Here is a 24,707-nt window from a genome sequence, read left to right as displayed (position 1 = left end):
TTAATTTTTAATTCAAACATCACACATGCAAGAAGTTTAAACTGCAGCAGTGACCAGTGCTAAGCTCACATGCAAAATATCCCATGTTTAAATTCCCCAGGAGCTGTGAGCTGATCAATGCAGTGTACAGGAGGTGCATGAGGGCATCAAGTGCCAGGACAAGGGGGAATGGCCTTAAGATGAAGGAGGGCAGGACTGGATGGGATATTGGGAAGGAATTGTTCCCTGGGAGGGTGGGCAGGCCCTGGCACAGGGTGCCCAGAGCAGCTGGGGCTGCCCCTGGATCCCTGGCAGTGCCCAAGGCCAGGCTGGACATTGGGGCTTGGAGCAGCCTGGGATGGTGTCCCTGCCCATGGCAGGGGGTGGGAGGAGGTGATTTTTCAGGTCCCTTCCAACCCAAACCAGTCTGGGCTGTTCAGCAAACAGGAGCCCCTGTTCTGGGCTGGGAGAAACCCAGCACCTGCAAGGCAACGTGGCCACGTTGTGTTGGGAATGGGAGCAAGCTTTACCCTGCAGGAATCAGGCAGTGAAGGATCATGCCACCCTCAGACAGGCAGGCCGGGAGGGCAGCGAGGAGCAGGGAGAGGAGGGATGGCTGAGCCCAGGGAATCCCTGAGCCTGTGCCTCGAGTTTTCCCTGCTGGGAGCAGGAGCACATGGCCTGACCAGGCAGGCACAGCCAGGCTCTCCAGAGTGCTGGTGCTGGGTGTGAACCACGGACACGCGTTTGTGCTGGGGCCGCTCACGGGGAACATCTGGCACTGCTGTCTCCGGGGCTGGGAGCCCTCAGGCAGCCTGACAAACGCTGTAAAATTCCTGTGTTTGTCCAAAACTTCCAGGTGCGGAAAGAAAGAGCTGTGTCCAGGAGAAGCTGAGGGGTTTTGTGCTGCAGATGGAACCTGGTGGGGGCTGACATCACAGAGGCTCCCCTGGTGACAGCATTGAGCTGCGTCTCCTTCCCCCCCTCCCCACCACCAGCTGTAACATCACCATGGCATCCTACAAGGGAAGCAGCATCTTCCCTCGAAACCCCTACCACATCCCTGGGTAAGTTCATGCAAAACATCCATTTCCAATGCAAATAGCTCTGGTTGGGATCAGGGAGAATTTATGACTCGTGATGTTTTGGGTTTTCTTAAAGACACAATTCAATATTCCGTGTAACAGTGCTCTGAAGGACACAGAGCTCCAGGAGAAGCAGCACCTTACAGAAGGGTAGAGTGACAGACCATGCCATAGTGTGTGGACAGCAAAGCCAAAATTGTTCTTTTTTCCCATTTCTTTTAAGCTGCCAAATGCCACCAGAGCTACTGGGCAGGGTTTGGCTTCCAAACTGTCATAATATTTGCATCAAGGATTTTTGGAAGTCTCCTTTAAGTAAATGGTTGTACAGATGTGACACCCTCTGGTCACTAGGCTGGAGCCCTGTCCTGCTGCTGGGTCAGGGACTGGAAAGTCTAGTGACTTACTCCACAAGTAGTTGGATTTCTTTCCAAAGCTTTTTGTGATGCTCTCCTCTAAAGGCTTGGAAAGAAGAAACCCTGGATATGAGGCAATGATTTACAGGGGAGAAGGTAAGATATGAATGGGAAGAACGGGGGAATTGCTGTGAATTAAGAAGCTGTGTGTGGGGTGAGACCTGGTCTGGGTGTGTAAAGGGGGTGGGAAAGGCTGGGCGGTCCCCAAGGGAAAAGCAGCTGCTGTGGGTACAGAATCCCTTGGATTAGCCCAGGCTGAGGCGAACCAGGCTGTGAGCCCTGGCACAGGGAATGCCAGCCATGTCCTGTGGGTGCAGGGCAGGAACAGTGGGGGCAGATCCCAGCCACAGGGAGAGGGTGGAGCAGGTTTCCTCAAGGCTGCTCCTGCAGTGACGACCAAATCAGCCCTTCCCATCACAGTGACAGGCAGCATTTTCCATTACTGATCTCTGTACCTTCCCACTTACAAAAGCTCTGAGGTTGGGGGTTTTAAACTCCTTTTTGCATTGCTGTGGCCATCTGATGGGACATTCCGTGTGTGCTGTCAAAGCTGTGCTGGCAGCAGCTTGGGAATGACGAGGGACAGCAAGGAGGGAGCCATGGCTGGAATTGCATCCCCAAAAGCCTCAACACCTTCCCTTGCTCACCCCTGGCTGCCTGCAGCTCCCCCAGAAGCAGCTCTAAGCCCAGGTATGGACACAGCAGCTGGGGCTGCTCCTCTCCGGAGCTGCTTCGACCTCTGGAGGAGGAACCAAAGGCTGCTGCTGCATTTATTGGTGCTGTGCAGGCTCGGAGCACCCCCTGAGCCCCCGTGGGTGCTGAGGGCGCTGCTTTGTGTCTGCTTTGGGTGGCTGAGGGTGAGGAAGAGCTGCCTGAAGGGCATCATCAGCAGAGCCCTGCACTGGGGTGTCATGGGAGGAGGATTTGTGTCCAGGATGTCACCCGGTGTCCCATGTGCTGCACCTGCCTGTGCCACTGAACCTACAAACACCACGGGAACACCAAAGCACGTTGTTGACACTCAGGCCAGGCAATGGTCACGGCAGGAGTTTGAAAAGCCACCACAGCGCTCAAGAGCACTGGGAAGCCTAAACCCAATGAGTGGGATGCCTTGGGAAGGTCTGGGTGGGCAGAGAAGGGGTCAGTCCGTGAATCCTGGGCACTGGGCACAGCCCTGTCCTGGCTCTGCGGAGCTGGGAAGGGTTTGGAGACAAGTGAGGGTGGGCCCAGGGCCAAGGCTTTGCTGGCGACCAGGGAGGCAGAGCAGGTTTGGGTGGCAGCCTGGGAGTGGTGATGGAGGAGATAGGGCTGAGCAAGGGCAGGGTGAGCCGGGCTCAGCCTCGGGCGAGCGGGTTTTTGGTGCTCACCAGCCTGAACCCCCAAAGAGGGATCCCCAAAAGGGATCAACACCTCAGCACAGGGGCACAAACAGCCCTGCTGAGGCTGGTCCCTTCCCCAGGCTTTCACCAGCAGCACTCGTAGCTCTCTCCATGGCAGATCCCTCTCTGTGCACCCAGACCGACTCGCTCAGCTGACCTCGTGTTTAATCGCGGGGGAACGGAGCCCTTTCTCAGCCCAACCATTATTTTGTCCATGATCAAAATCCCTCCAGCCATCCTGTAATTATTTGGGCTGTGTCATTTGTGCCCTCGCTCAGTTTTATCATCCTGGTGTTGCTTCCCTGTGTTGCAAGACTCATTGAGAATCCCTGGGGATGAGCCACCGAGCTGCCGGGGAGGAATCCTGCGTGCAGAGTGGGGAAACCTGCCAAGAGTAAATGCACGGCTCTGCTTGCTGTTGTTTAAACTATTTGGAAGGGAAAGTACTTACTCATCATCTTATGATCCTCATGCATCATCTGGCTTTATCCCCGGATCCACGCTGCGCTCATTGATGGAATATTTCTGTCTGTCCCTTGCAACTGGCAGCTCTACCTTTCTTCAGTGCTGGAATAACATCACCATTAGGAAATCTGAGACTGGAGCAGCTCGAGTTTCTCATGGTGGCTCGGAGCAGAGCCAGAGCTGCAGCACCTGCCCTGCCCTCGGCCACCAACGAGTCACAGTGCCCATCCCAGGGCTTGGGCAGCGGAGAGATCCCAAAAAACCAGAGCTGTATTTGTTCCTGGGGCTGACCATGTTCACTGTGCCCGCCCTGTGCCAGGCAGTGCCTGGGTGGACTCACCAGCCCAGGCCCACTCCTGGCTGTGAGCAGAGAGAGGAGGGTGCAAGTGAAGAATTATTCTGGTTTCTGAGTTTCAGTACTGAACAAGAGACACTGGGATTTTCTCAGCTACTCACTGTGTGTCAGAGCAAAGGCACCGCAAAGTTTAAACGTTGAAATGGAAATGATATTTTAACTGGGGGACTGTGGATGTTGGTGCTGCCAAAGCCACTGCAGGCTGTGCTGGGAGTTTCCCATCCACAGGTGCAGCTCCCTGACCTCATCCTGCATTTCTCCACGAACCAAAGGCCTGTGCCTGTACACGCCTGTGAACTGAGCCAGTTTTCATGCTGCCAGATGAGAACATGCGTGTGAAACACAGACACTGCCCCCGGCCTCCTGTGTAACCACATGTGTGGTCTCAGTTCTGCCCCCGCGCTGCGGCTCCACCCGGGCTCACGGGCACATCCCATCCATCACCTTCCCTGGGCTCCTGGACAGGGCCTTTCCAGGGTACAAAAGCTCTGCAGCAGATTTTCACTGCCAGAGGGCAGGGCTGGATGGGATATTGGGCAGGAATTGTTCCCTGGGAGGGTGGGCAGGCCCTGGCACAGGGTGCCCAGAGCAGCTGGGGCTGCCCCTGGATCCCTGGCAGTGCCCAAGGCCAGGCTGGACATTGGGGCTTGGAGCAGCCTGGGACAGTGGGAGGTGTCCCTGCCCATGGCAGGGGTGGGACAGGATGGGCTTTAAGGTCCCTTCCAGCCCAAACCAGTCTGGGATTCCATGATTATCCCACCAGTCCCCAGCTCCCACTGCCACCTTGGTGATGGCTCTTTTCCGGTTTCCTCCTCAGCTATGGGGGCTACATCCCTCAGTTCACCTTCAGGTTTGGGAAGACCTACGGCAGAACCACCCACGATGTGCTGATGGATCCCACTATCAGCAAGAGCCATCGCTCCGTGCTGGCACCACTGGACAACAAGGAAAACCTCCTTGAGCTCCATTACCACATCGAGCATCCAGGTGAGCAAATGGGCCCTGCTAATGAGCACAGGGTTAATTACCAGTACTGGGGTCTGTGCCCACCCGTCCTTGGTAGGCTGCTGGGTGAAATGGGGTATTTTCCTCGGAGCAATCACAGCTCTGGTGTAGGAGCACTGACACCTGGAGAGAGTGAGGAGTTGGAGCTCTCAGCCTCAGCTTGTGAGGATGGGGATTCCTGTGTTGTGGAGAGGAGAGTTTGACTTCTCAGGTTATCTTCAGTTAGATGAAGATAAGTGATTTTATGGCATATTATGAACTCACTCCCTGATTCTTCCAGAATTCCTGTTGTGGTTTGACCCTGGCTGGCAACTAAACCCCACACAGCTGCTTGCTCACAAATCCCAAACATGGCCTGTATTAGCTGCTGCAAAGATAATGACCTCTATCCCTGTCAAACCCAGCACAATTCCATGGGCTAGGATCCATCTTTCTGGGGAAGATGTGGTCTCCTACCTCAGATCCTTTCCTGGCTCACCTGCCTGGTGCAGAGCTCGCTCAGCTCTGAGCTCTGACAGCTTGGGATTGATTTTGCTTCTTGCTGCTCCTCCTCAGCACAGCAGAAGGACTCCTGTGCTTTCCCTTTCCATCCTTTCCCTTTCTTTCCCTTCCCCACTTTGCTAACAGGCCCCATCTCCTCCATCAGAGACAGGCTCATGTGGATTCCCAGCGCTGGGAATTTGCAGGAATCTCCTACCAAGTCCCAGCCCTTTGGGCAGAGTGCCTGGTCCGTGCTGAGCAGCCCCAAACCAGGCAGAGCAGAGCTGCCCCGTGATCCTGACCAGCCCCTTGGGGATGTGCCATCCTTTGGGGACATTTGCCACGTCCCATCCCGTGGCTGAGCCGTGGCTGTTGTGGATGCCCTGGGCAGTGGGAATGAGTTTCCTCCAGGATGATGTGCCCATATGGGATCTGGGTCTTTATTTCCCTGGGGATGCCACACCAAAGTGTTGCTTTCTCATTTCTCACGGGGAATTCGTGCCGTGCAGCTTCTTGCAAACTTTTGGCCTCTCTGCTCCTCCTGGCCCTGTTTTCCAGGATCCAGACCTCCACTACACAGGTGGTGTTTACAGGCTTAATTCCTGGAGATTTGAATTTGCATTTCTTTGGACTAAAATAGAGCTTGGACAGACCCAACTAACCAGTTGACCGAGTTGCTCTCTCATTATTCTGGTTCTCTCCTGGTTGCCAATGCCAGAGCTCACGTTCGCTGCTCGTTAGTGAGGTCCTGAAGAACGTGGCCATGGGGAGCCACCCCTGGCTGTGCTGATAAGGTCCCCAACAGCTCCTGCTGTCCAGCTGGCCCCATGCAATCCCTGAAACCCTCCCCAGGTGCTGCCTGGTGTCCTTCTGGGTGTTTTATGTGATGGAGATCAAAGAGCTCATGGCAGTGCCAGGCCTGTGGCTGCCTTTGGCAAACTCGGTCTCAAGACTTTTTCTCAAGGTCTGGCTTTGATAAAGCCTCGTTGATGGGCACCAAGTACTTTGCTGGTTTCTATCAGTTCAATCCCATTTGTTTTCTTGCTGGAAGTGAAATCAGGCTCTGCTCTGGGGGATCTCTTCCTTCTGGTGACAGCACCCAGGGAACGGCTGGAGCTGGGCAAGGGGGATTTAGGCTGAATATCAGGGAAAGGTTCTTCCCCCAGAGGGTGCTGGGCACTGCCCAGGCTCCCCAGGGAATGGGCACAGCCCCGAGGCTGCCAGAGCTCCAGGAGCGTTTGGACAGCGCTGCCAGGGATGCCCAGGCTGGGGCTCTTGGGGGGTCTGGGCAGGGCTGGGGCTGCACTGGATGATCCTGGTGGGCCCTTCCAGCTCAGGATATTTTGTGACTCCATGAGATCAGCCAGGGATGTGCTGAATTATCCATCATCCATGCTGGAACTGGTTGTGGGCTCCCCAGGAACCTGACCTGAAAATAGGGATATTTATTCAAATCAAAAGCACTGTGCTCTCCTGGCTTTTCATTTTGCACCTCACTGAGCAGCCTTTCAGAATCGATCAGTTTGCAAGTCCCAGGGTCATAAAAAGGAGCTCTTAGGGATTTCTCAAGTACAGAACAACCTAAGTTTCCCTTTCCTTTGGTTTGTGGGAGAGAGTAGATGCAACATTCTCATTAATAATGAAGTAAAAAGTAAACCTGCTTTAAAATTTGCACTCTGGATTGAAGAATCATTTTAATCAAGGATTTTTCTTTATTTTGTTGCCAGCCTGGACACTTGATAATTCAGTTGCATAGAGCATATTTTATAAGTTATATACAGAATATATACACATTATTCTGTGATTCTGGGCAGATTGCAAAGCTAAATGCCCACCAGAAGTTTATACTCGTGCAGAAAATGGGCAGATTTTGCTGATTTCTGCAGATTTGCAGAAATCATGGAATCATTCAGCTTGGAAAACACCTCTGAGATCGAGTCCCACACCAATCCAGCACTGCAGATAAACGGACTGTCTGCAGATGGAGCCTCTGCTGGAAGACGGTGCCTCATCCTGCAGGCTCAGCCCTGGGATGCAGATGTGCTCCCTAGGGGAGCTCAGAGGAAGGCTGTAATGACCAGAGGGTGGAAAAGAAACGACCTATGAGCACAAAAATGGAAGGAATTTGGTTTGTTTTAAAAAGACAAAGCTGACATAATAAAAGTTTTCCAATGAGGAAAAGGTGGCTGTGGGGTAGATGAGTGATCCTCGTCTGGAACCACAGAGGAGGGAAAAATGGGCTTCACTGCTGGCACAGAGGAAGAGAAAGTGCCTGAACCAGGGCTGGGGCACTCGAGGAGCCACGGCATCGGGGATCTTTACGGGGAAATAAGACAAAAGTTGCCAAGCTCAGCTGTCCCTGTGAAGTCTCAAATCACAGGGCTCTGCCCCTGGCTCACAGTGGAGATATTTCGCATTTGCTGGATGTAAGATAAATTTTTTCCAGCCAGTGTTACAGCAGATCCTTTCCTCGATGAGCAGCAACGGTGCCAGAGCAAGAATTCCTTGGAGGGGGCTCTGTTTGGGGTGGACAGACACAGCCACGTGGAGTTAAGGATTGAGGATTTTTTTCCCCTTTACTACTTTTTAACTTGGCTGGTGATATTTTACCGTTTAGGTGACAGTTGCAATAAATGTTATTTAGCTCAGATTGGTGCAGGGTTTTCTGTGCAGGCCAGTTTGTCGATGGGGCTGACGGCACAGCCATGGGATGTGCATGGAGTGGATCCTTGTGGTCTCTTCCAACTCGAGCTCTTCTCATTCTACACCACTGACCTCCAGGCTCCTTCCCATTCCCCCGGAGGCGCATGGGGATAATGGGAATCCCTCATCCTCTTCGGGCCACTCCTATCCCCTAACTCCGTGTCTGTCCTTCAGGGTATGTCACCTTCCAGCCCATCAACAGCCTTCCTGAAGTACCCCTTGGGCCACAACCCGTGGTCACACCAGCGCTGGAGGAGCCCATGATGGCCCACATGGACCCCATGCACTGGCGGAGCCCCCCGGACACGGCTGCGCCCGGCGCCCGGCAGACCTGGCTGCCCCAGGAGCCGCTCCGGGGGCTCGCCCTGCACCCCGCGGCTGAGGAGCTGCAGAGGGAGGTGGCCAAGCCACCCCTGGCCTGTTGTCTGGGGAAAGCAGCTGGAACCTGCCAGTGTAACTGTGGAGGGGGCAAAATGGTGAGCGGGCTTGGGGGCTGGCGGGAGCGAGGAGGGAATTTCACTCGGGTGTGGGTGGCAAGGGCAGAGTTAAGAGTGTCGTGTAGAGAAAGAGCTGGTACACAAATGTTTCCAGGAGTAGCAAATCTACTCCATCTTCAGGAAATGGTTTTAGTTGTTAATTAGGCTTCCCATTCAAAAAGGCTTAACTTCTCATTTGGATGGGTTTGGCTTCAGTTCCAGTTGCTGAAGTTGTGTTAGGCTGTGCTGGGCAGCCAGGCTTGAGCTTCCTTCGGGTGTCCTTGGAGCCCTGAGGCTGCCTCTTCCTCCTCTTTTTCTTCCTCCTTCTCTGCCTTTTTCTTCTTCTCCTCCTCCTCCTCCCCAAAAGAGAGCACTCCCAGCACCTTTGGTTACATTTCTGACCCTGTATCTCCCCCACCTGAATTTCCCATCATTGTTACCCCTCATTTAAACACTGATTAACATTTAAACATTTAAGTACTGGGATTTGCCCATGGAGCTGGGGGCTGTTGAGCACAGCACAGCCAGTATCACTCCAGACCAACATGTTTTATGTTTTTAAAAATTTTTTTTTAATTATTATATTTATTATTTTTTAAAAAACCCTTTTATTTCCTCTGGAACCAGCAACAGCCTTTGTCACGTTCCTGCAGCCATGGCTCTGCAAATCCTCTGAAGGCAGAGATTAGAGGTTTGACGCATGGAGTCAAAAGCTGGCTTGGATGTAAATCCCAAGAAGGGGCATTCCCGCTCCTTGCCCTCAGGAACAGATTTGCACAGTGCCCAAAGCTCCCCTTGTTCTCCATGGGGATTTGCAAACCCCTTCAAGCTCTGCTACTTGCTCATCTCGTAATTTGACCTTCCCAGAAATCGCTGGGGCAGCTCTCAGTGTAAAGCTGGGAAGAACTGGAAATGGCAGTTGCCGTTCCCAGCTCCTGGCAGTGCTTTAAGCTCTGCAGCCAAGGGAAGAAGCGGGTTTTACTGGTGTTTTCTTTTCTTCCTCCTTTTGTTTCAAGCAGCTACGAACCGGAGGTGTGGCACTGCCAGGAGGGGCGACGGCGGATTACACCTTGCCAGTGCTGCCTGTGCCAAATGCCATCCAGCAGAAAGCCATTTTCGGTAAAACACAGGGAGGGCACGTGCAGCACGAGGCTGCAGCTCTGAAGAACTGCTGTGACCCATCTCCCCCATGGGGAAACTTCAGAGATGTTGCCCAATGTCTCCAGTTCGTTTGGGATGGAAAATATCCCTGCTCCTCTCCCTGCAAGGGCGTTTCTTTGGGATGTTGTCATCCTGTGGATGCCACTCTGTGCCCGTGGGCACTGGGAGGGATTCAGGAACCACCTCGGTTCCCTGCAGCTGTGGGGCCAAGCTCCAGAGGGTGAGGAGAGCTGGGCCTTGGGCTCTGCCCCACCCTGCTGGGGTGGTTATTCATCTCCTAGAAATCAGATGTTTTCCTGAATGACCAAATCCACACACAGGGATGTATGGCACCACCACAAAGGCATAAACCCTGTCCAACAAGGGGTGTTCTGTGACCTCCCCACTTGCTCTGGGAGAACATTCCTGTGCGGCAGGAGAACTGTGACAGGGGATGTGCTGAGCTCCTCCCTCAAGGGTCTGACTCCAGAGGGTGGGACCCTTCACTCTGCAGTGGCTCACGGGAGTACAGGGATCACAATATTTCAGTTAAAAGGAGAGAGAGTCCATACTTTAGGATGCAGAAGACGAATTCCTCTCTCCAAAGCTTTCCTTTGGAAAGAGGGAGTTTGGGCTGCTTTTCAGTTCTACCTCGCTAGGTTTTATGTAGTTTTAGACTTTATAAATTTTCTCTTGTGGGAATTTGTTGGATGGGCAGAGCAGATGAGGAAAAAAGATTGGACAGCTTGTTGTTAGCCCCTGAATGTGTATTAAGTTGGGAGAGAATGTGAAGGAGTTGTGGATGTAAAAAAAAACCTAAGAAAATGAGATGGTTCTCCCATACCACATGGAGACCAACAAAATCCAGCTCAAGCCATTTTGTTTTCCTTGGAAATCATAAGGAAAAAACACCTCTTTCAGAGAAGATACCCCATGTGTAAGAGTTAATTTTACACTTTAAACAGATTAATTTTTCCTTCCTATACTTTAAGATTTTATATTCATCCCAGGCTCCTCCACTCTCAGAGTGGCTGATCTTTAGATGATCAATGTATGTTCTCAAGCAGAAAATGTTCTCTCTTGCCTCCATCCAAAGGGTACACTGGATTCATCCCCTGTGCCACTGACAACATTGGCATGAACTACATCCTATCTGTGAAGAAAGCCATGAAGGAATTTGACCGACGTCAGGTAGATTATAGATTATAGATTATTGAAATAACAATGTGCATAATGCTGATCCACCCGAATTTTCAATAGTACAATTAGAACTGGGATATAAGTACAAGCAAAATCAAACACTGTCAGGTAATGTTGAAAAAAACCATGAGCAATTAAATTCTGTAACTTGTTTCCTTGGGACATTAAGGGAGGGTAAATGAGTTCATAAAAGGATTAAGCAAATCTATGAGGGCTGGGTCAAGAGCGGCTGTTAAAAATGTTGCTCTGAGTGCAGAAATAGAGGATGCAACTATCTGCACTTCCCGTATGGAATACATCTCCTCTGTCTGGTTGGCAGTGCTGGATGGCTTCCTGTGATACGTCTCCCTTTTAATTGGTTGTGAGGCTTTTTCCCTTCCTAACACAATTTGTCTTAAAGGGATCTCGATCTTCTTTCTCCTCCTTTTGGGAAGGATGCAGAATTATCCCTTCTGAAAAACTGTTGTTCCCTTGCTGTAAGAGCTCCCATACAATGACACATAATCCCCCGGCACGGGAAAACGAGCTCCCTCCCGCAGCAGCTGATAGTTTGCATTCAGAGCTACACATCCCTCCCTGTCCCCAGGATGGCGTGAGATCCCTGGACGCAGCGAGATCTCCGGGATGCAGCGAGATCTCTGGGATGCAGCAGCCTTGTGTGGACCAGCTCATTAAACGCAGGCTGCAGCATCTCAGCCCTTCCTGCTCCCCGGGACCCACTGCCGTGCCTGCGTCCCCGAGCGTATGGGGCTGATGTAGGAAAAACGTCCAAGATTGAGGATCCCCAGCTCAGAGAAATCAGCTGGAAAGAAATGAGTCAGCAGGGAGAGCAGCAGGGCAATGCTGTGCTTTGGATGAAATGTATTTCCCTGCGCTGGCTTCCTTCTCCTTTGCTGCTGCAGTGAATAGGAATTGAAATGGAGCAAACAGAGCAAAACCCGGGCATTTATCCCCAAATGTGCTGTTTGCCAAGCCTTTCTGCCCCCGATGCCTTCAGAAACGCCTGCCTTGCCATGAATCAGCCAGGGAGGTGTCTGTCCACCGTGGGATTCAGTGGAATCCAGGCTCGCAGGGCTCGGCAGCACCAGAGGAGCAGCCACACTGAAGGGAGAATCACGCCACATTTCTAGCTAAGATAGCTTCCGACTTCAAGCCACTAATCTGCCCTAAATCTTTGTTGTCCTTGGTTACAGATGTGCCATGGATCACTGCTCACTGCCTGCAGCAGGCAAAGCAAAAATCCACTCGAGGAGCCACAGCCTGGGCTCCATCCCACTCACAAAGGGCTCCATGCCCTGCAGTGTGCTGGGCTCCGTGACCCACATCCCCTCTCCACATCCCTGGCACAGCTCCAGGGACACTTTCAGGGATTCTGTGGCTGCAGAGCTGTGACACCCACCCTGGTGCCCAGCCCCTTGCCTGCATCTGGCCTTGGAGGGCAGGGACGCTTCTGGGAGATGATTTACACTCTTCCTTCAGTTAATGCTCCCTAAGCCTTCCTGTTCCTCCTGGCCTGGGAATTTCAGGCTATTCCTGTTGGTGGGAGTCATGGAAACACAAAGGGTGTCAAACCCAAACACAGCCACAGCACAGGAGCAGGCCCAGCTCCAGGGACAGCAGAGCAGGAGCACGAGGCCTTTGGGACTTGGGGATGATCCCCAAGGAAAGAAATCTCTGCAGCCTGGAGTGCAGGGATCCCAAGGACAGCACCTGGGCAATGCTGTGGGCATGGAGGAGGAGGTGGCAGGGACTGCTGCCCACACCTGCCAGGAGAAAAATTTATGGAGTAGAAAAAGGGACGATGTGATGCAGCTCTTAATTAGAAGAAAGCAGGACTGGAAAGAGAATTGCTTTATGTTGGCTTAAATATTTTATATAATGCAGAGTCAAAGCGCATGACTTTGGTAAAAATAGTATGTTTTAAAATAAACCGTTCCATGTTGTTGTGGGGATTTTTTGTTTTGTTTTCCAGCTTTTGGAAAGAAATCCACCTTATACCTTGGGCACGAGATTTCCCCGGACACACTGGCCAGACACCAAAATTTACACCCGTGCCGGACTCAAACCTTTCTACTCGGGCTTTGTACCACGTAAGTTCATCAGCTGAGTGAAAACGAAAGTCACTAATTACTGGGTTAAGTAGTGCTGTTATGGGCTGGAGTGGCACAGAAGTGAACAATTCCTGAGATGTTCCACACAGGTAGCAGGATTGTTTTCTGTTCTGTGCCGAGGTGCTGGAGCTGTGCCATGCCCAGCATTCCCACTGCCAGCCTCTCCTAGGCTTCACATTTCCAGCCACCACCCCCCTGCCGAGGCAGGGGAGGCTCAGTGACATCCCACCTGTCACATGTCAGGAAAGGGATTTGTTCTAAAAAGCTTGAAGTCTGATAAAAAGGAAAAGGTAGATGATAGGAAGGGGTTGAGAAAGCACAAAAAGCCTGGGGAAATGGTATTTGCCAACAGGACAAGTCCCTGCTTGAGCCCTGTGACGTCTTGGGCTGCCTAAAAGGAGAGGTCTGGAGGAATTTTGTGAGTAAGGGGAAGGTGTGTCCATGCACCTGAAAACATTAACGTACCAGGCTAAAAAAATCTCAACAAATCAGCAACTAATGCATTGCTGTGTTTGGTCACAGCTCAGCAATGTGGGTGGGAGGTCATGGAGCTCAGCTGGGAAGAACTGAACTCACTGCTTGTCCTTACTGCAGTGCAGAGGGGGAAAATGGGAGAAGATATAAAATGTGGTAGGATTGAAAGCAAAGAGTGGGAAAACAACTCTCCTGGCAGGGCTGGGCTGATGCAGAGACCAGAGAGGAGAATGTTGAGTGCAGGTCTGACACTGGGCCCCATTCCTGCAGACATTCCCACTTCCCTGCCTCTGGAGCCACCAGTCAGCACAGTTTTAACTGCTCCAACCAGTCCAGCTCTGGGTGGAGAAAATTAATTAAGGCAGAAAACCTTTAAACAAAAGCAGCTATAATTTAGAACGCTGAACAGAATTTCTTCAGCAGGGAAGCAGCCTGCTCCCTCCTGTCCAGCTCCTCAGACAAGGAGCTCCTTCAAGCTTTGTCACTTGAAGTTGACGCTGAGCATCTGAACTGGTTCCATCCTAAAATCCTGCAGTTAATACAGGGTTTTCATGAGACAAACCAGTGTCAGACACTTGTCAGGTGTTCAGCTCAGCCCAAAAGCAGAGGCTGCACTAACATCTGGTTTTCAAAACCTTTACAGCGAATTCTGAAATCACTGCAGAAGGGCTGTGTGCATGGGACAGCTTTGGTGTCACCTGTCACAGCTGTGCCCAGCATCCCTGGGCCAGGCCAGGGCTCCCTGCGGGGTGTGCAGTGCTGAGGAGCTGCAGCAGAACAGCAACGCCCAGTGCTGGGTGGCAGCTCCATGGCACCATTTTGTGCCCAGGCAGCTCAAACCTCCCGTGGCCCCCGCTGCAACAGGCCATGGGCAGGTACCTAAATTTAGATACAGGTTGGAGTTAATTCTAGCCTCCTTGTTAAATGTGTTCCCCTCCAGCAGTGCCTGATTCTAAGCGAGTACCAGGGAATTTCTTCACTCCCCACACCACCAGGAGCAGGACTGCCACCGTGCCAGTGACACAACGGGCATCAGCTGGCTGAGGGCAGGAGAGAAGGGGGTTGCCATGGACAGGGTGGCAGTGCTCGTGCCAAGTGCGTTGTTTTCCTCTGCAGACCTGCGGGACATCTACGGGCTCACTTACGGGGACGGCACGCGGGAAGCTTACCGGTGTGAACAGAGGAGACGGGGACTTGCACTGTGAAAACTGCTTTAATGGTGCCTGTACAGCATTGGGAGTGACTTGGAAACAGCAATAATAACACAACACAAACAGAACTTTTGAATGAGAGAGTTCATACAACTTTAAACAAAATTTACAGGTGTTCAACTGCATAGCTTTACTCAGCTTCCTCCTCTGCCTCCTCCTCAAACTCCCCCTCCTCCTCGGCTGTGGCATCCTGGTACTGCTGGTACTCAGAGACCAGGTCATTCATATTGCTCTCAGCCTCTGTGAACTCCATCTCATCCATGCCCTCGCCCGTGTACCAGTGCAGGAAAGCCTTTCTGCGGAACATCGCAGTGAACTGCTCAGAAATGCGTTTGAACAGCTCCTGGATGGCCGTGCTGTTGCCAATGAAGGTGGCAGACATTTTGAGGCCGCGAGGTGGAATGTCACAGACTGCCGTTTTAACGTTATTAGGGATCCATTCAACAAAATAGCTGCTATTTTTGTTCTGAACGTTTAGCATTTGCTCATCCACCTCTTTCATGGACATGCGGCCCCTAAAGACGGCGGCCACTGTCAGATAGCGACCGTGACGAGGGTCACACGCCGCCATCATGTTCTTGGCATCGAACATCTGCTGGGTGAGCTCTGGCACGGTTAGAGCCCGGTACTGCTGGCTCCCACGGCTTGTGAGCGGGGCAAAACCAGGCATGAAAAAGTGCAGACGTGGGAAGGGAACCATGTTCACTGCCAGCTTCCGCAGGTCAGCGTTGAGCTGGCCTGGGAACCGCAGGCAGGTGGTGACACCGCTCATGGTGGCCGACACCAGGTGGTTCAGATCACCGTAGGTGGGGGTCGTTAACTTCAGTGTTCTGAAGCAAATGTCGTACAGCGCCTCGTTATCGATACAGTACGTCTCGTCCGTGTTCTCCACCAGCTGGTGCACCGACAGCGTGGCGTTGTAGGGCTCTACTACAGTATCTGACACTTTAGGGGAGGGCACCACACTGAAAGTATTCATAATTCGGTCTGGGTACTCCTCACGGATTTTGCTGATGAGAAGGGTACCCATGCCAGAGCCTGTGCCACCACCCAGGGAGTGAGTAAGCTGAAAGCCCTGGAGACAATCACAGCTTTCTGCCTCCTTCCTTACAACATCTAACACAGAATCGACTAATTCAGCACCTTCCGTATAATGGCCCTTTGCCCAGTTGTTTCCTGCTCCGCTCTGACCTGGAAAAGAGCCATTTTCGTATTAGATTACGGTCACTGCTTCCTGCTTATTGCTTGCAAGCAAAGCTTAAGAGCATCAGGCTCTATGAAAGCTTTTATCTTATCGAGCACAGGGCTGTGGTTTTACACAGGCACCTCTGCAGTGGCTCGGCAGACACAGGGAAAACATTAATTATCAATGATACAGCAGCCACTCCACTTCTCCCGGTGGCACGCACGGAGGCGGTAACGAGAATCGGAAGAGCAACGACCTCTGGTGCCACCTCGGAGCTGCTCCCAGCCGCAATCCCGGTATTCCATGCCAGGATTAGCCCCGTCCGGGCCGGTCCCTCGGAGCATGTGCGGCGGGGCAGCCCCGCAGTGCCCTGCCCGCCCCACCCCGCGGCTCCTCCCGCCCCCGCGCACTCACCGAACACGAAGTTGTCTGGCCTGAATATCTGCCCGAAGGGCCCGGAGCGCACCGAGTCCATGGTGCCGGGCTCCAGGTCCACCAGCACGGCGCGGGGCACGTACTTGCCTCCTGCAACACAGGGAGAGCCGTGACTACCGCGCCGGGGGGGCTGGGGCGAGCCTGGGGGGGTGGGTCCGGGCCCTACCTGTGGCCTCGTTGTAGTAGACATTGATGCGTTCCAGCTGCAAGTCGCTGTCCCCGTGGTAGGTGCCGGTGGGGTCGATACCATGCTCGTCGCTGATTACCTCCCAGAACTGCCGGAGAGAAGCGCGTCAGCAGCGGCCACGCCGGACCGGGCGCGCTCCCCTCCCGCCCCCGCGCCCTCTTTCCCCGCCCGGACCTTGGCTCCGATCTGGTTCCCGCACTGCCCGGCCTGCAGGTGCACGATCTCCCTCATGATGGCGGCGGCTCCAAGCACTACCAGCGACCCTAACCTTCCCCCAACCGACTCTGGTTGCGTGAGGCAACCGCCAGCCTTTATATAGCAGCGGAATGCGCGCGCAGCCGTCTTCTCCCCGCCCAGGAGGCCATCCGCAGCAACGATTGGATGCTTATAGCGAGGCTCTAAAAATGAGAGAATCTGATTGGCTCTACTGCTGTCACTCAAGCCGACGGCTCCTATTCGCCCCGCCCGCCTGTCTGTTGGCTTTACAGTTAGGCAGCCGGGAGCCGCGAGTGCCCGCCCCAGCTCGCTCACGGCGCTCCCGATTGGCTCAATTGAATGATTGATGTCGAAGCCGATTGGCTGCCGGCCCTGGGGGATGAGCTAACGCCATTTGATTGGCGGAGAACCAAGTGCCCTGGTAACCGTCGCAGTGACTCCGCAGCGGGCTCTGGGCGGTGGCCGCCGCAGCCGCCCATTCACGGACCCGAGTGCGCGCTTTGCGCAGCGCAGGCGGCGGCTCCTCCTCACTGCGGGACAGGGCGGGTTCCCCGCCGGTTCCCAGCGCTTCCCCCCCGCCCCTCGCCTCCCCTCCTCCAGGCGGGTCTCCCTGCTTCCTTCCCTCCCCGTCCCCATGTCCCGCTCGCCGCCGCAGCGCCGCGGTGGGTGGGGGGAGAGCCCCGCGTGCGCACGCGCGGGCTGCAGCGACGTTCCAGCACTTTCTGGCGCGCGGCCCCGCCTGAGGGTGGCGGGGCCGCGCGCGCGGGCGCTGTCGGGGCGAGAGCGCGGGCGGGTGGCGGGAGGGGTGGGCGGTGTGAGGGCTTGGGAGGCTGAGGGGGCTGTGAGGGGTCAGGGGGCCCTGAAGGCTCAGGGGGTCTGCCTGCTGTGAGGAGTCTGGGGGGCTCGAGGGTCTATGAAGGGGCTGTGAGGGCTTGAGGGGCTTTGAGGGCTCAGGGGGTCTCAGGGCTCTGAGGGTGCGGGGGGGGCTGGCAGCTGTGAGGGGAGTGTAGAGGCTTGGGGGGTCCAGGTGCTGTGCCTTGCAATGGCAGCTCTGTGGAGGCCTGTGTGCTGTGAGGGGAAGGCCCCAGTGAGGAGGTCCTGCCTGTGAGGGGATCTGTATGAGCTAGATATTGCTTACCAATGTTTCCCCACATGGGCATGTCCATCCTGAGCTGTGTGTGGGTGCTGCAGCTCTGTCATGAGGCAGCCAGACACCCCAGGCTGGATAAATAGCACCCTTGCCTTTCCTCTGTCCCTTATTCTACCGCCCAGCTTTGTGAGCACGTTCTTGCCCAGGCAGTGCATCCACTGGTCACAGTTTTATTAAGCGTGTTTGACTATTGTTCCAGCAGAATCTTTTTATGGTTATATGTATTCATTGTGATGCCAGCTGAGTCTACAAGTCCCAGCATCTCTTCTTGTTTCATACCGTAGCAAAAACTTGAAAGAGGCTCCTAATGGAGCTCCCAGGGCAGGGAGTCTCATCCTGCTGCCTCGCCGTGGGGTGGGCTGAGGCAAAGGCAGCCATGACCTCAATTCTGCTGACACAAGCCAGCTCTGTGACACACAAATGGCTTGTACACATCCTGGAATCTGTGCCTGGATAACAATAATCCAATCCTGTGGCTGGGTCAGGTAAGGAGATGGCAGGATATAGAAGCCCGGTGAAGGCTGTGGCTGGAGGTTGAATGTCCTCTGGTAGTCAGCTTAATATAAAGGTTATGGTGATTGATATTTCTGGCATATAAACAACATATTCCTGCAGAGGTGCTGGAAGGAGTCCAGGAGCACTTGGAGCAGCCCCAGAGAGCCTGGGAGGAGTCCCAGAGCATCAGGAGTGACCTGAGAAGGTCCTGGGAAAGGCCTGGGTCAGCCTCAGAGGTGTCCAGGGAGACACACACGGCTCATCCTTCACATCCGCAGCCGGAATGCAGGAGGTTTATGCAGTTCCCTTTGAGATAGCTGAGTAATGCAGAGGCATTAGGGTCTAGATTTATCCCACTAATTACAGGCATTGATTGAATAGTGTTCACACTGGAATGAGTGGAAAGGGATGGCTTGGCTCTGAGCAGTCCTCTGACAACACCTTTCTGTTCTCTGTGGTGGTGTTTGAGGTGACCAATTCGAAAAACTGCAGCATCATTTAGGTATCAAAGGCAGCCAGGATGAATCTGGATGAGACTTGCTCAGGATTTCACACCAGGCTGTGCTAATCAGTGAAGACAGCTTTTCCTGCAGGATGCGATGCCATCTCTTCCAAGTAATGTACAAAAGGAATCCTGGCTTCTTTCTGATTAAAACCAGGGAATATATTGTGTGTTGCCTGTGTTGTGCTGTGCAGGAAGGTACATTCAGCATCAATTCTCATCAGGTGTGCTCAGCACAGCGTTCACAGGCGCGTGTGCTCGGGAAACCCTGGAAAACCCTCCCTGAAATGGAGCAGGGGAGCCACTGCAGGGCTTGGGGGAGGTTTCCTGGTACAAGTGCTGCTGTATTTAATGCAGATACAGGTTTGGCTTTTTCTCAGTCAGGGCCAGAAAGCCAAGGCCTGTGCGTTAGTGCCATCCATTTCCTCCTCACTGTGTGAGCAATCCTGAGCCTTTGTGCTTCCCACAGCCTCTACTCCAGCCCGCACTGCCTTGCATGTTTGGGAAGCTGCTCTGTAATGTGTGGAGTGAGCAATTGTTGCCACCCCCAGCATTCCCAGAGGGAGTGTGAGAGTGGAAATGCTCTGCTCGGTTAAGGCTCCCATACCTGTCTCTAGAACACCAGTGGGATTGCTCCCAGCAGAGCAGGGGTAGGACCCTAGGGAGGAGCTAAACTTTGCTCTCTGATTGAGCTTCCAGATGTTTCCCCAGGAGATTCAGCCACCTGTATATTTATGGGATAGGAGACATTTCAAATTATTTGTGCCAACACTAATTTTTGCTAATTCTACCCCAGTCAGTGAGTACTTTGCTCTTAGCTACATCCACAGGAAATTTAAAATTCTATTTTAAATACTTTTCAATTTTTAAAATTGAAGTAAAATGCCAGTACTGCTAAGATCTCCCTGAGGAGGAACACAGCCAGGAATCTCCATGGAGAGCTGCTGGAGCTGCCGACCATGTCAGCCCTGTGATTTCTATTGCTGTGGCAGCCCAGCATTAATTAGTGTGTGCCAGGAGGTGAGCTGGCAAGTACCATGACAGGTCTGTGCCAGAACCTTGGCTCACATGGAGCATTCCTCCCGAGGCAAACCTCTGTATGGAATACTGAGGGGTATTCTGGGGCAAATTCTGGGAGAAGAAGCTGCACATTCCATGGTGCTGCCTGAGCAAAATGCTGAAGTGCATTTCTAGTGGTCGTTGGTTTAGTGGAGAGGCTGCAGCTTGCCAGAGTAAGGAATGCTGGAAAGCAGTTGGGAGGGCAGAGAAAGGAACAGCACTAAGGTGGGATGTTTGTGGCTCCCACATCGTGTTTTCATTGCAGACCTCTGTCTTAGCTGGTATTTGATTGCTTTGAAAGCTCTCCCCAAACTCTGCTGCAAGTGACAAGCAAGGAGGTTTCACCTCTTTTAGGGGCAGGTCCCATCTGTAAGTGCTGCATAAATTAATGCTGCAATAGGGGTCCTAGAAAACATCAGGGCTGGTGTTACATGGCTGAAGACCCTGGGTATAACCCAAAGAAAGACACAGGGAAGTTAAAATTGAGTTGGAAATCACATTCCTGTTTTGTTGAATTATGTATTAGGGGTTTTTTTTTAACTTTTTATTGTAATTGTTTTGATTTTGTAACTACCTGTACTGCTTTTGGCTTGGAAACAGATTTTACTGTAAACACAAGTGGTTTAAGCAGAGTGGGGAGGGACTTGCTTTTCACTTTTGCATATTGCCTTCCCCTTTCGCTGAACCAGTGTTCTCTGTGTGTGTGTACAGAGCTGATCCCTCCCCTCAGCAGGCAGGCAGGCAGTGGCTGTCATTCTCCTCTTGGTGCTTAACCAGCGAGATTGCAGCCTGTGTCTCTGAAACAGCATGCAGTCTGAACTGAGCCTCTACCCGGGGCTGGCAGGAGCCCAGACAAATCACAGAACTAATTCTGCTTCTGTAGGTAAAAACCTGAAGCCCTGACTTAAGGGAGGGATGCTGGAGGACGAGTGTGTGGGGGAGCTGCCTCCAGAACCAGAGGGCTTTTGGTGTTGGGGTCGTGCCAGGTTTATGGCAACACTGAAGTGAGACGTGGGTATGTGCAGGTGTTTTCTCATTCTCATCTTTCTGATTGTTACTTCTAAGGATAAACAATCTTGTTTCCCAGAACTTATTGCTCCTGTGATATTGAAGTTATTATGGAGGTCAGAGGCAGCTTCCAGAGACCAGTGAGTGAGAGGTGCAGTTGTGGGATTCCTGCCTAAGGGAAATCAGAACAGCTGAATGGGATCAAGCCACGGGCCCACCCAGGCCAGTGTCTTGTCTCTAATGGTCCACAGCAGTTACCAAAGAACAGGGCAAACTGATATGGATGTGGCAGGTGGTTCAGGCAATTCTTTACCCACAAGCAAGTAACTTTTTGTTTAATAGCCCCAATGGGTTATTATGAATTTATCTAATCACCTTTTGCAGCCATGTAAACTTCTGGCATAAACAACCTCCTGTCCTGATGAGTCCTGTGGTTTGACCATGATCTGTGTGGAAGAAGAGCTCCTTCCATTTGGTTTGATGCTTTCCACTGAGTAACTCCCTTCACAAGGCTGAGTCTGTCCCTTCAGAGCTTTCGCTCCAGGAATGTTTAACATTGTCAGTGATAATGTGAGACAAGGTAATGCTAAACCAGCTTTTACTTGATGTAAAGTTCAGCATTAATTGGCCATTTACATCTCCTTCATGTTTAAAATCTGTGAACTTTGAACATTGTTCCCATGAAGGTTCCACAGCTCCGCTGCTGTTCCTTGTCCAGTGATAAGTCTGATAGCTGTTGTCTTCTTCCATTTGGAGGATCTGTTTCTCCTGAGACTTTCCACCAAGAAGTGGTGACTAATTTGATCATGAGGTGCACATATGGTGACACCCCTGCTGTGAACAAAAATAAGCTTTCCTTCACACAAACCTTGATTTTATCATTCCCCTGTCTCTCTCAAACCTCCTCTTCATTCCCAGGGCCATCCTCGTCCTGGTAGTGATCATTCTTTCTCCCTCTTGTTCCCAAAAGAGCCTCCATCCATAATCTGTGCTAGTGCTTGTCTCCCTGCATAGAGGACTTCTTCCAATGTCATGGCTTCTTACATCCTTGGTTAGAGCTGCTTTCACATCCCACACAGAGAGGGTTTCCATACTGCAGTGTCTTTCCCCTGCATCCACGACATGTTCCCAGAGAAGCCTCCTTGCTAATTGATGTCATTTGTGGTGGGAGAGATTTCCTAAGGCTTTCCTGGGGGTGCTCTGCCAGCCTCCCTCTCGTGACTGATCCCTGGCATTGCACACTCCTCCGGGGAGCAGCAGTTCCTCTCTGTATTTATCTGACTTGAACATGGTCTGACAGCATCTGACTGCAGGAGGGCTCTGAATATCTCACGTGGTGGGAGCGTGGTCACCTCAATGTACAAGTACACAGTGATGTCTGCACGTAGAAAACACCAAAACACTGTGACTTGCCTGGGTTTGATGGCATTATGAAAGGACTTTTATATTAAGAAAGCTGTGGCAAAAATTACTGCAGGTTTTCTGATCCCAGTATTCCTTCAGGCCTGTTCTTCTTTGGTGTGTTCAGAATTAGCTCTTGAAGTAGGAGTGACAGTCCATGAGGTAGGATATAAACATCATATGGCTGCCTACTTCTCTGGAAAGATACTCAGATACAGGATCAGAGGCAGGGTATAAGAACAACATGAAAATATACTGATACTAAATCCAGCCATCCAAAAGGGCACTCCTCTCACCTTCTGCTGGATTTGCTCCCCAACTGGTTGTGGATTTGAAGGCCTCAACTTGGGTCTCTCCTACAACCACAGGGAGCCTAGGTATGTCAGAAAGGGAAGAAAGAAACAGCTCAGGCCCTGTGGGTACTGCAGAGTGGGACTGCAGGCAAAAAACTGTTATTTCTCTCAATTTTCATGGGGATTCATTGGGACAACCCAGATGGGATGTACTGGTTGAGAATCCACAGTGCTTTGGGATGCCTAAATGACAGTTATGCCCCAACAACCAGATGCAGGTCAGTCACCATTGTATGTCTGGAGCTAAAACAGAGAAAGTGCTTTCTGGTGTCAATTTTTGTATCTAATACTTTTTATTTCCTTCTCATTGGTATTTGCTGACAGCAGCAGAACTGCAGTTGCACATGAGCAGACTTTATTATCTCTCCCATGGTTCAGCGTGAGTGAGAAGTGAGGGACCTGTGAATAAACATAAAGAATTTATGGATGGTTAGAAAATCCTCATTATTTATCATTTCCACAGTTGAATTATAACCAAAGGCCTGCAAGCATCTTTGTTATAAAGTGAGTGAATTCATCTAGAATCTCCTTTTAAGTAGATTTCTGCTGTCCAGATAATGTGGGGATTAATTCTGCGAACTTATATGGGGCTGACATGAACGAGCTGCTCTACAGATAGCTGGGAGGAAGGAATATGTTACCAGTATTAGTTTCCTTTCTTCTCACAGTTTCTCCATTTTGTTATTTTAAGGCTTTTTTTACTGCTAAAAAACCACTTCAGTTTTAAAATCCCAATCTATTTTATCATTTAGTAAATACATCTATAAATCTGTCAGAAAAAGAAGTGGTTGTGGGTTTTTGCATGGCAGAGCAGTGGTTTAATGTCAGGGTGGCTCAAGGGTCAGGGATTTAATTCAGTGGCATGTGCAAGGCAAAAGTGAAGTGTCAGGAGGCCACACTGAGCTCATTGCCTAATTACTCACTTATTATCTGTGTGGAAGTCCCAAAGCTTCTAAACAAGAGCTTGGGGAAGTTCTGGCTGACATCCTTTTCTCTTGGACCCTGTGATCTATTCCAGTTCAAGAAGGGGCAATGACTGACAGGCCAGAGCACCCTGGAGTCCAGGGGTTCCTGGCATCCCACTGGCTGGTTTCCATTTCTGACAGTGGTAGGATTCTTCCTGGGCAGGTCCCAAATCTCAGCCAGGAATCCCAGAACTCTGTTAAAGGATTGCATTTCCAGGTGCAGGATGAATGAAGTCTCAGGAATTTCCCTGATATTGCTGACTCCATGATAACCTCTTTATTTGTTCTACTCTGCCTTGCCTGGATCCCTCCTACCTTCTTCAGATGGTTTGAGCAAAGAACACATCAAAAGGTGTAGGCATGTCTCTCATCAACTAAATACCAGCAGTCAGGTTATCTGAAATCTTTTTCTTTCACTGGAAAGAAAGTGCCTTCAGGGGTTCTCATTGTGTACCCCAAAAGTATACAGCAAAACAGCTCTTGAGTAGAGGCAGCAGCAGCAGCCCCCATCCTGCTCACTGAAACACTCTGTGTTCACAATAACCCCCCTGCTTTGATCTCTTGCCAAGAATAACACAGACAGTCTATTAGAACATCTTTAATGACATGATATAATTAAAAATATCTAACGTGCAATTCAAAGAAATGAATATGAAGCTTGTTTAGGTCTATTTCCACACCCCTCAAAACTTGACTGACAGGTTCCAAATCTTCATTAATTGGCCTGAAAATGTATGAATACCCCAATATTACGGTGTGTGTGTGTGTGTGTGGTACATTATCAGTTGGGAGCACAAGGGATAAATAATCAGATTTGAAAGGATTTAGGTGCCATGGTAGCTTTAAAAATCCTGCAAGGCACATCACTGCATCTGTGAGCATTTACATTTCTGTTTAAAGTGGTCTGAAAAGCCTGGGAGACACTCATCCCTGAGGCTCTTAACAGCCTGTGTGTTTTAAGTCTCTGAAGCAGTTGAGAAGTGAGCTCTAAATGCCTTAGTCAAAGGACAGTGTTTGTGAATCGATTCCTTTTCTTCACAGTAACACAGAGAATTTGTACAGCACCTCATCTTTCAGACGTGCAGAGCAGACCAGAGGAGCCAGAATGACTGCCAAGTCCCAGGGGAATCCTGATTATTAGATCATAAAGTAACTCTGGGCATGGTCTAATATGAAAGTGACAATTAGGAAAGCTTCTGTTCCTGAGTCTGCTCTGGTCTAAAGGACAGTGTCAGCTGAGACAATTCCAGAGTCAGCAAGGCAAGCAGGTCAGT

The 24,707-nt window shown here is 51.5% G+C and overlaps 2 protein-coding genes across 2 annotated transcripts; one reads left to right on the top strand and one right to left on the bottom strand.

Annotated features, from left to right (window-relative positions):
- Nucleotides 1–990: 990 nt before the first annotated feature.
- CIMIP2A (ciliary microtubule inner protein 2A) lies at nt 991–14,470 on the top strand (the record flags this gene model as incomplete). Its single annotated transcript, XM_082295493.1, has 6 exons — nt 991–1,046; nt 4,494–4,663; nt 8,039–8,340; nt 9,357–9,459; nt 10,577–10,666; nt 14,382–14,470. 6 exons carry the CDS (start codon nt 991–993, stop codon nt 14,468–14,470), a joined length of 810 nt encoding a protein of 269 aa, XP_082151619.1.
- Nucleotides 14,471–14,472: 2 nt separating this feature from the next.
- On the bottom strand, nt 14,473–16,581 carry LOC309581019 (tubulin beta-4B chain). The gene is made up of 4 exons (XM_082295400.1): nt 16,459–16,581; nt 16,264–16,372; nt 16,077–16,187; nt 14,473–15,667 (listed from the first exon to the last, which is right to left on the bottom strand). Exons 1-4 carry the CDS (start codon nt 16,513–16,515, stop codon nt 14,607–14,609), a joined length of 1,338 nt encoding a protein of 445 aa, XP_082151526.1. The 5' UTR covers nt 16,516–16,581; the 3' UTR covers nt 14,473–14,606.
- Between the last annotated feature and the right edge of the window lie 8,126 nt (nt 16,582–24,707).

Source organism: Coloeus monedula, assembly GCF_965178545.1.
Source record: "Coloeus monedula genome assembly, chromosome: 21".
Taxonomy (NCBI): domain Eukaryota; kingdom Metazoa; phylum Chordata; class Aves; order Passeriformes; family Corvidae; genus Coloeus; species Coloeus monedula.
Note: the sequence above shows the minus strand (reverse complement) of the source record. Positions and strands in the feature narration are given on the sequence as shown.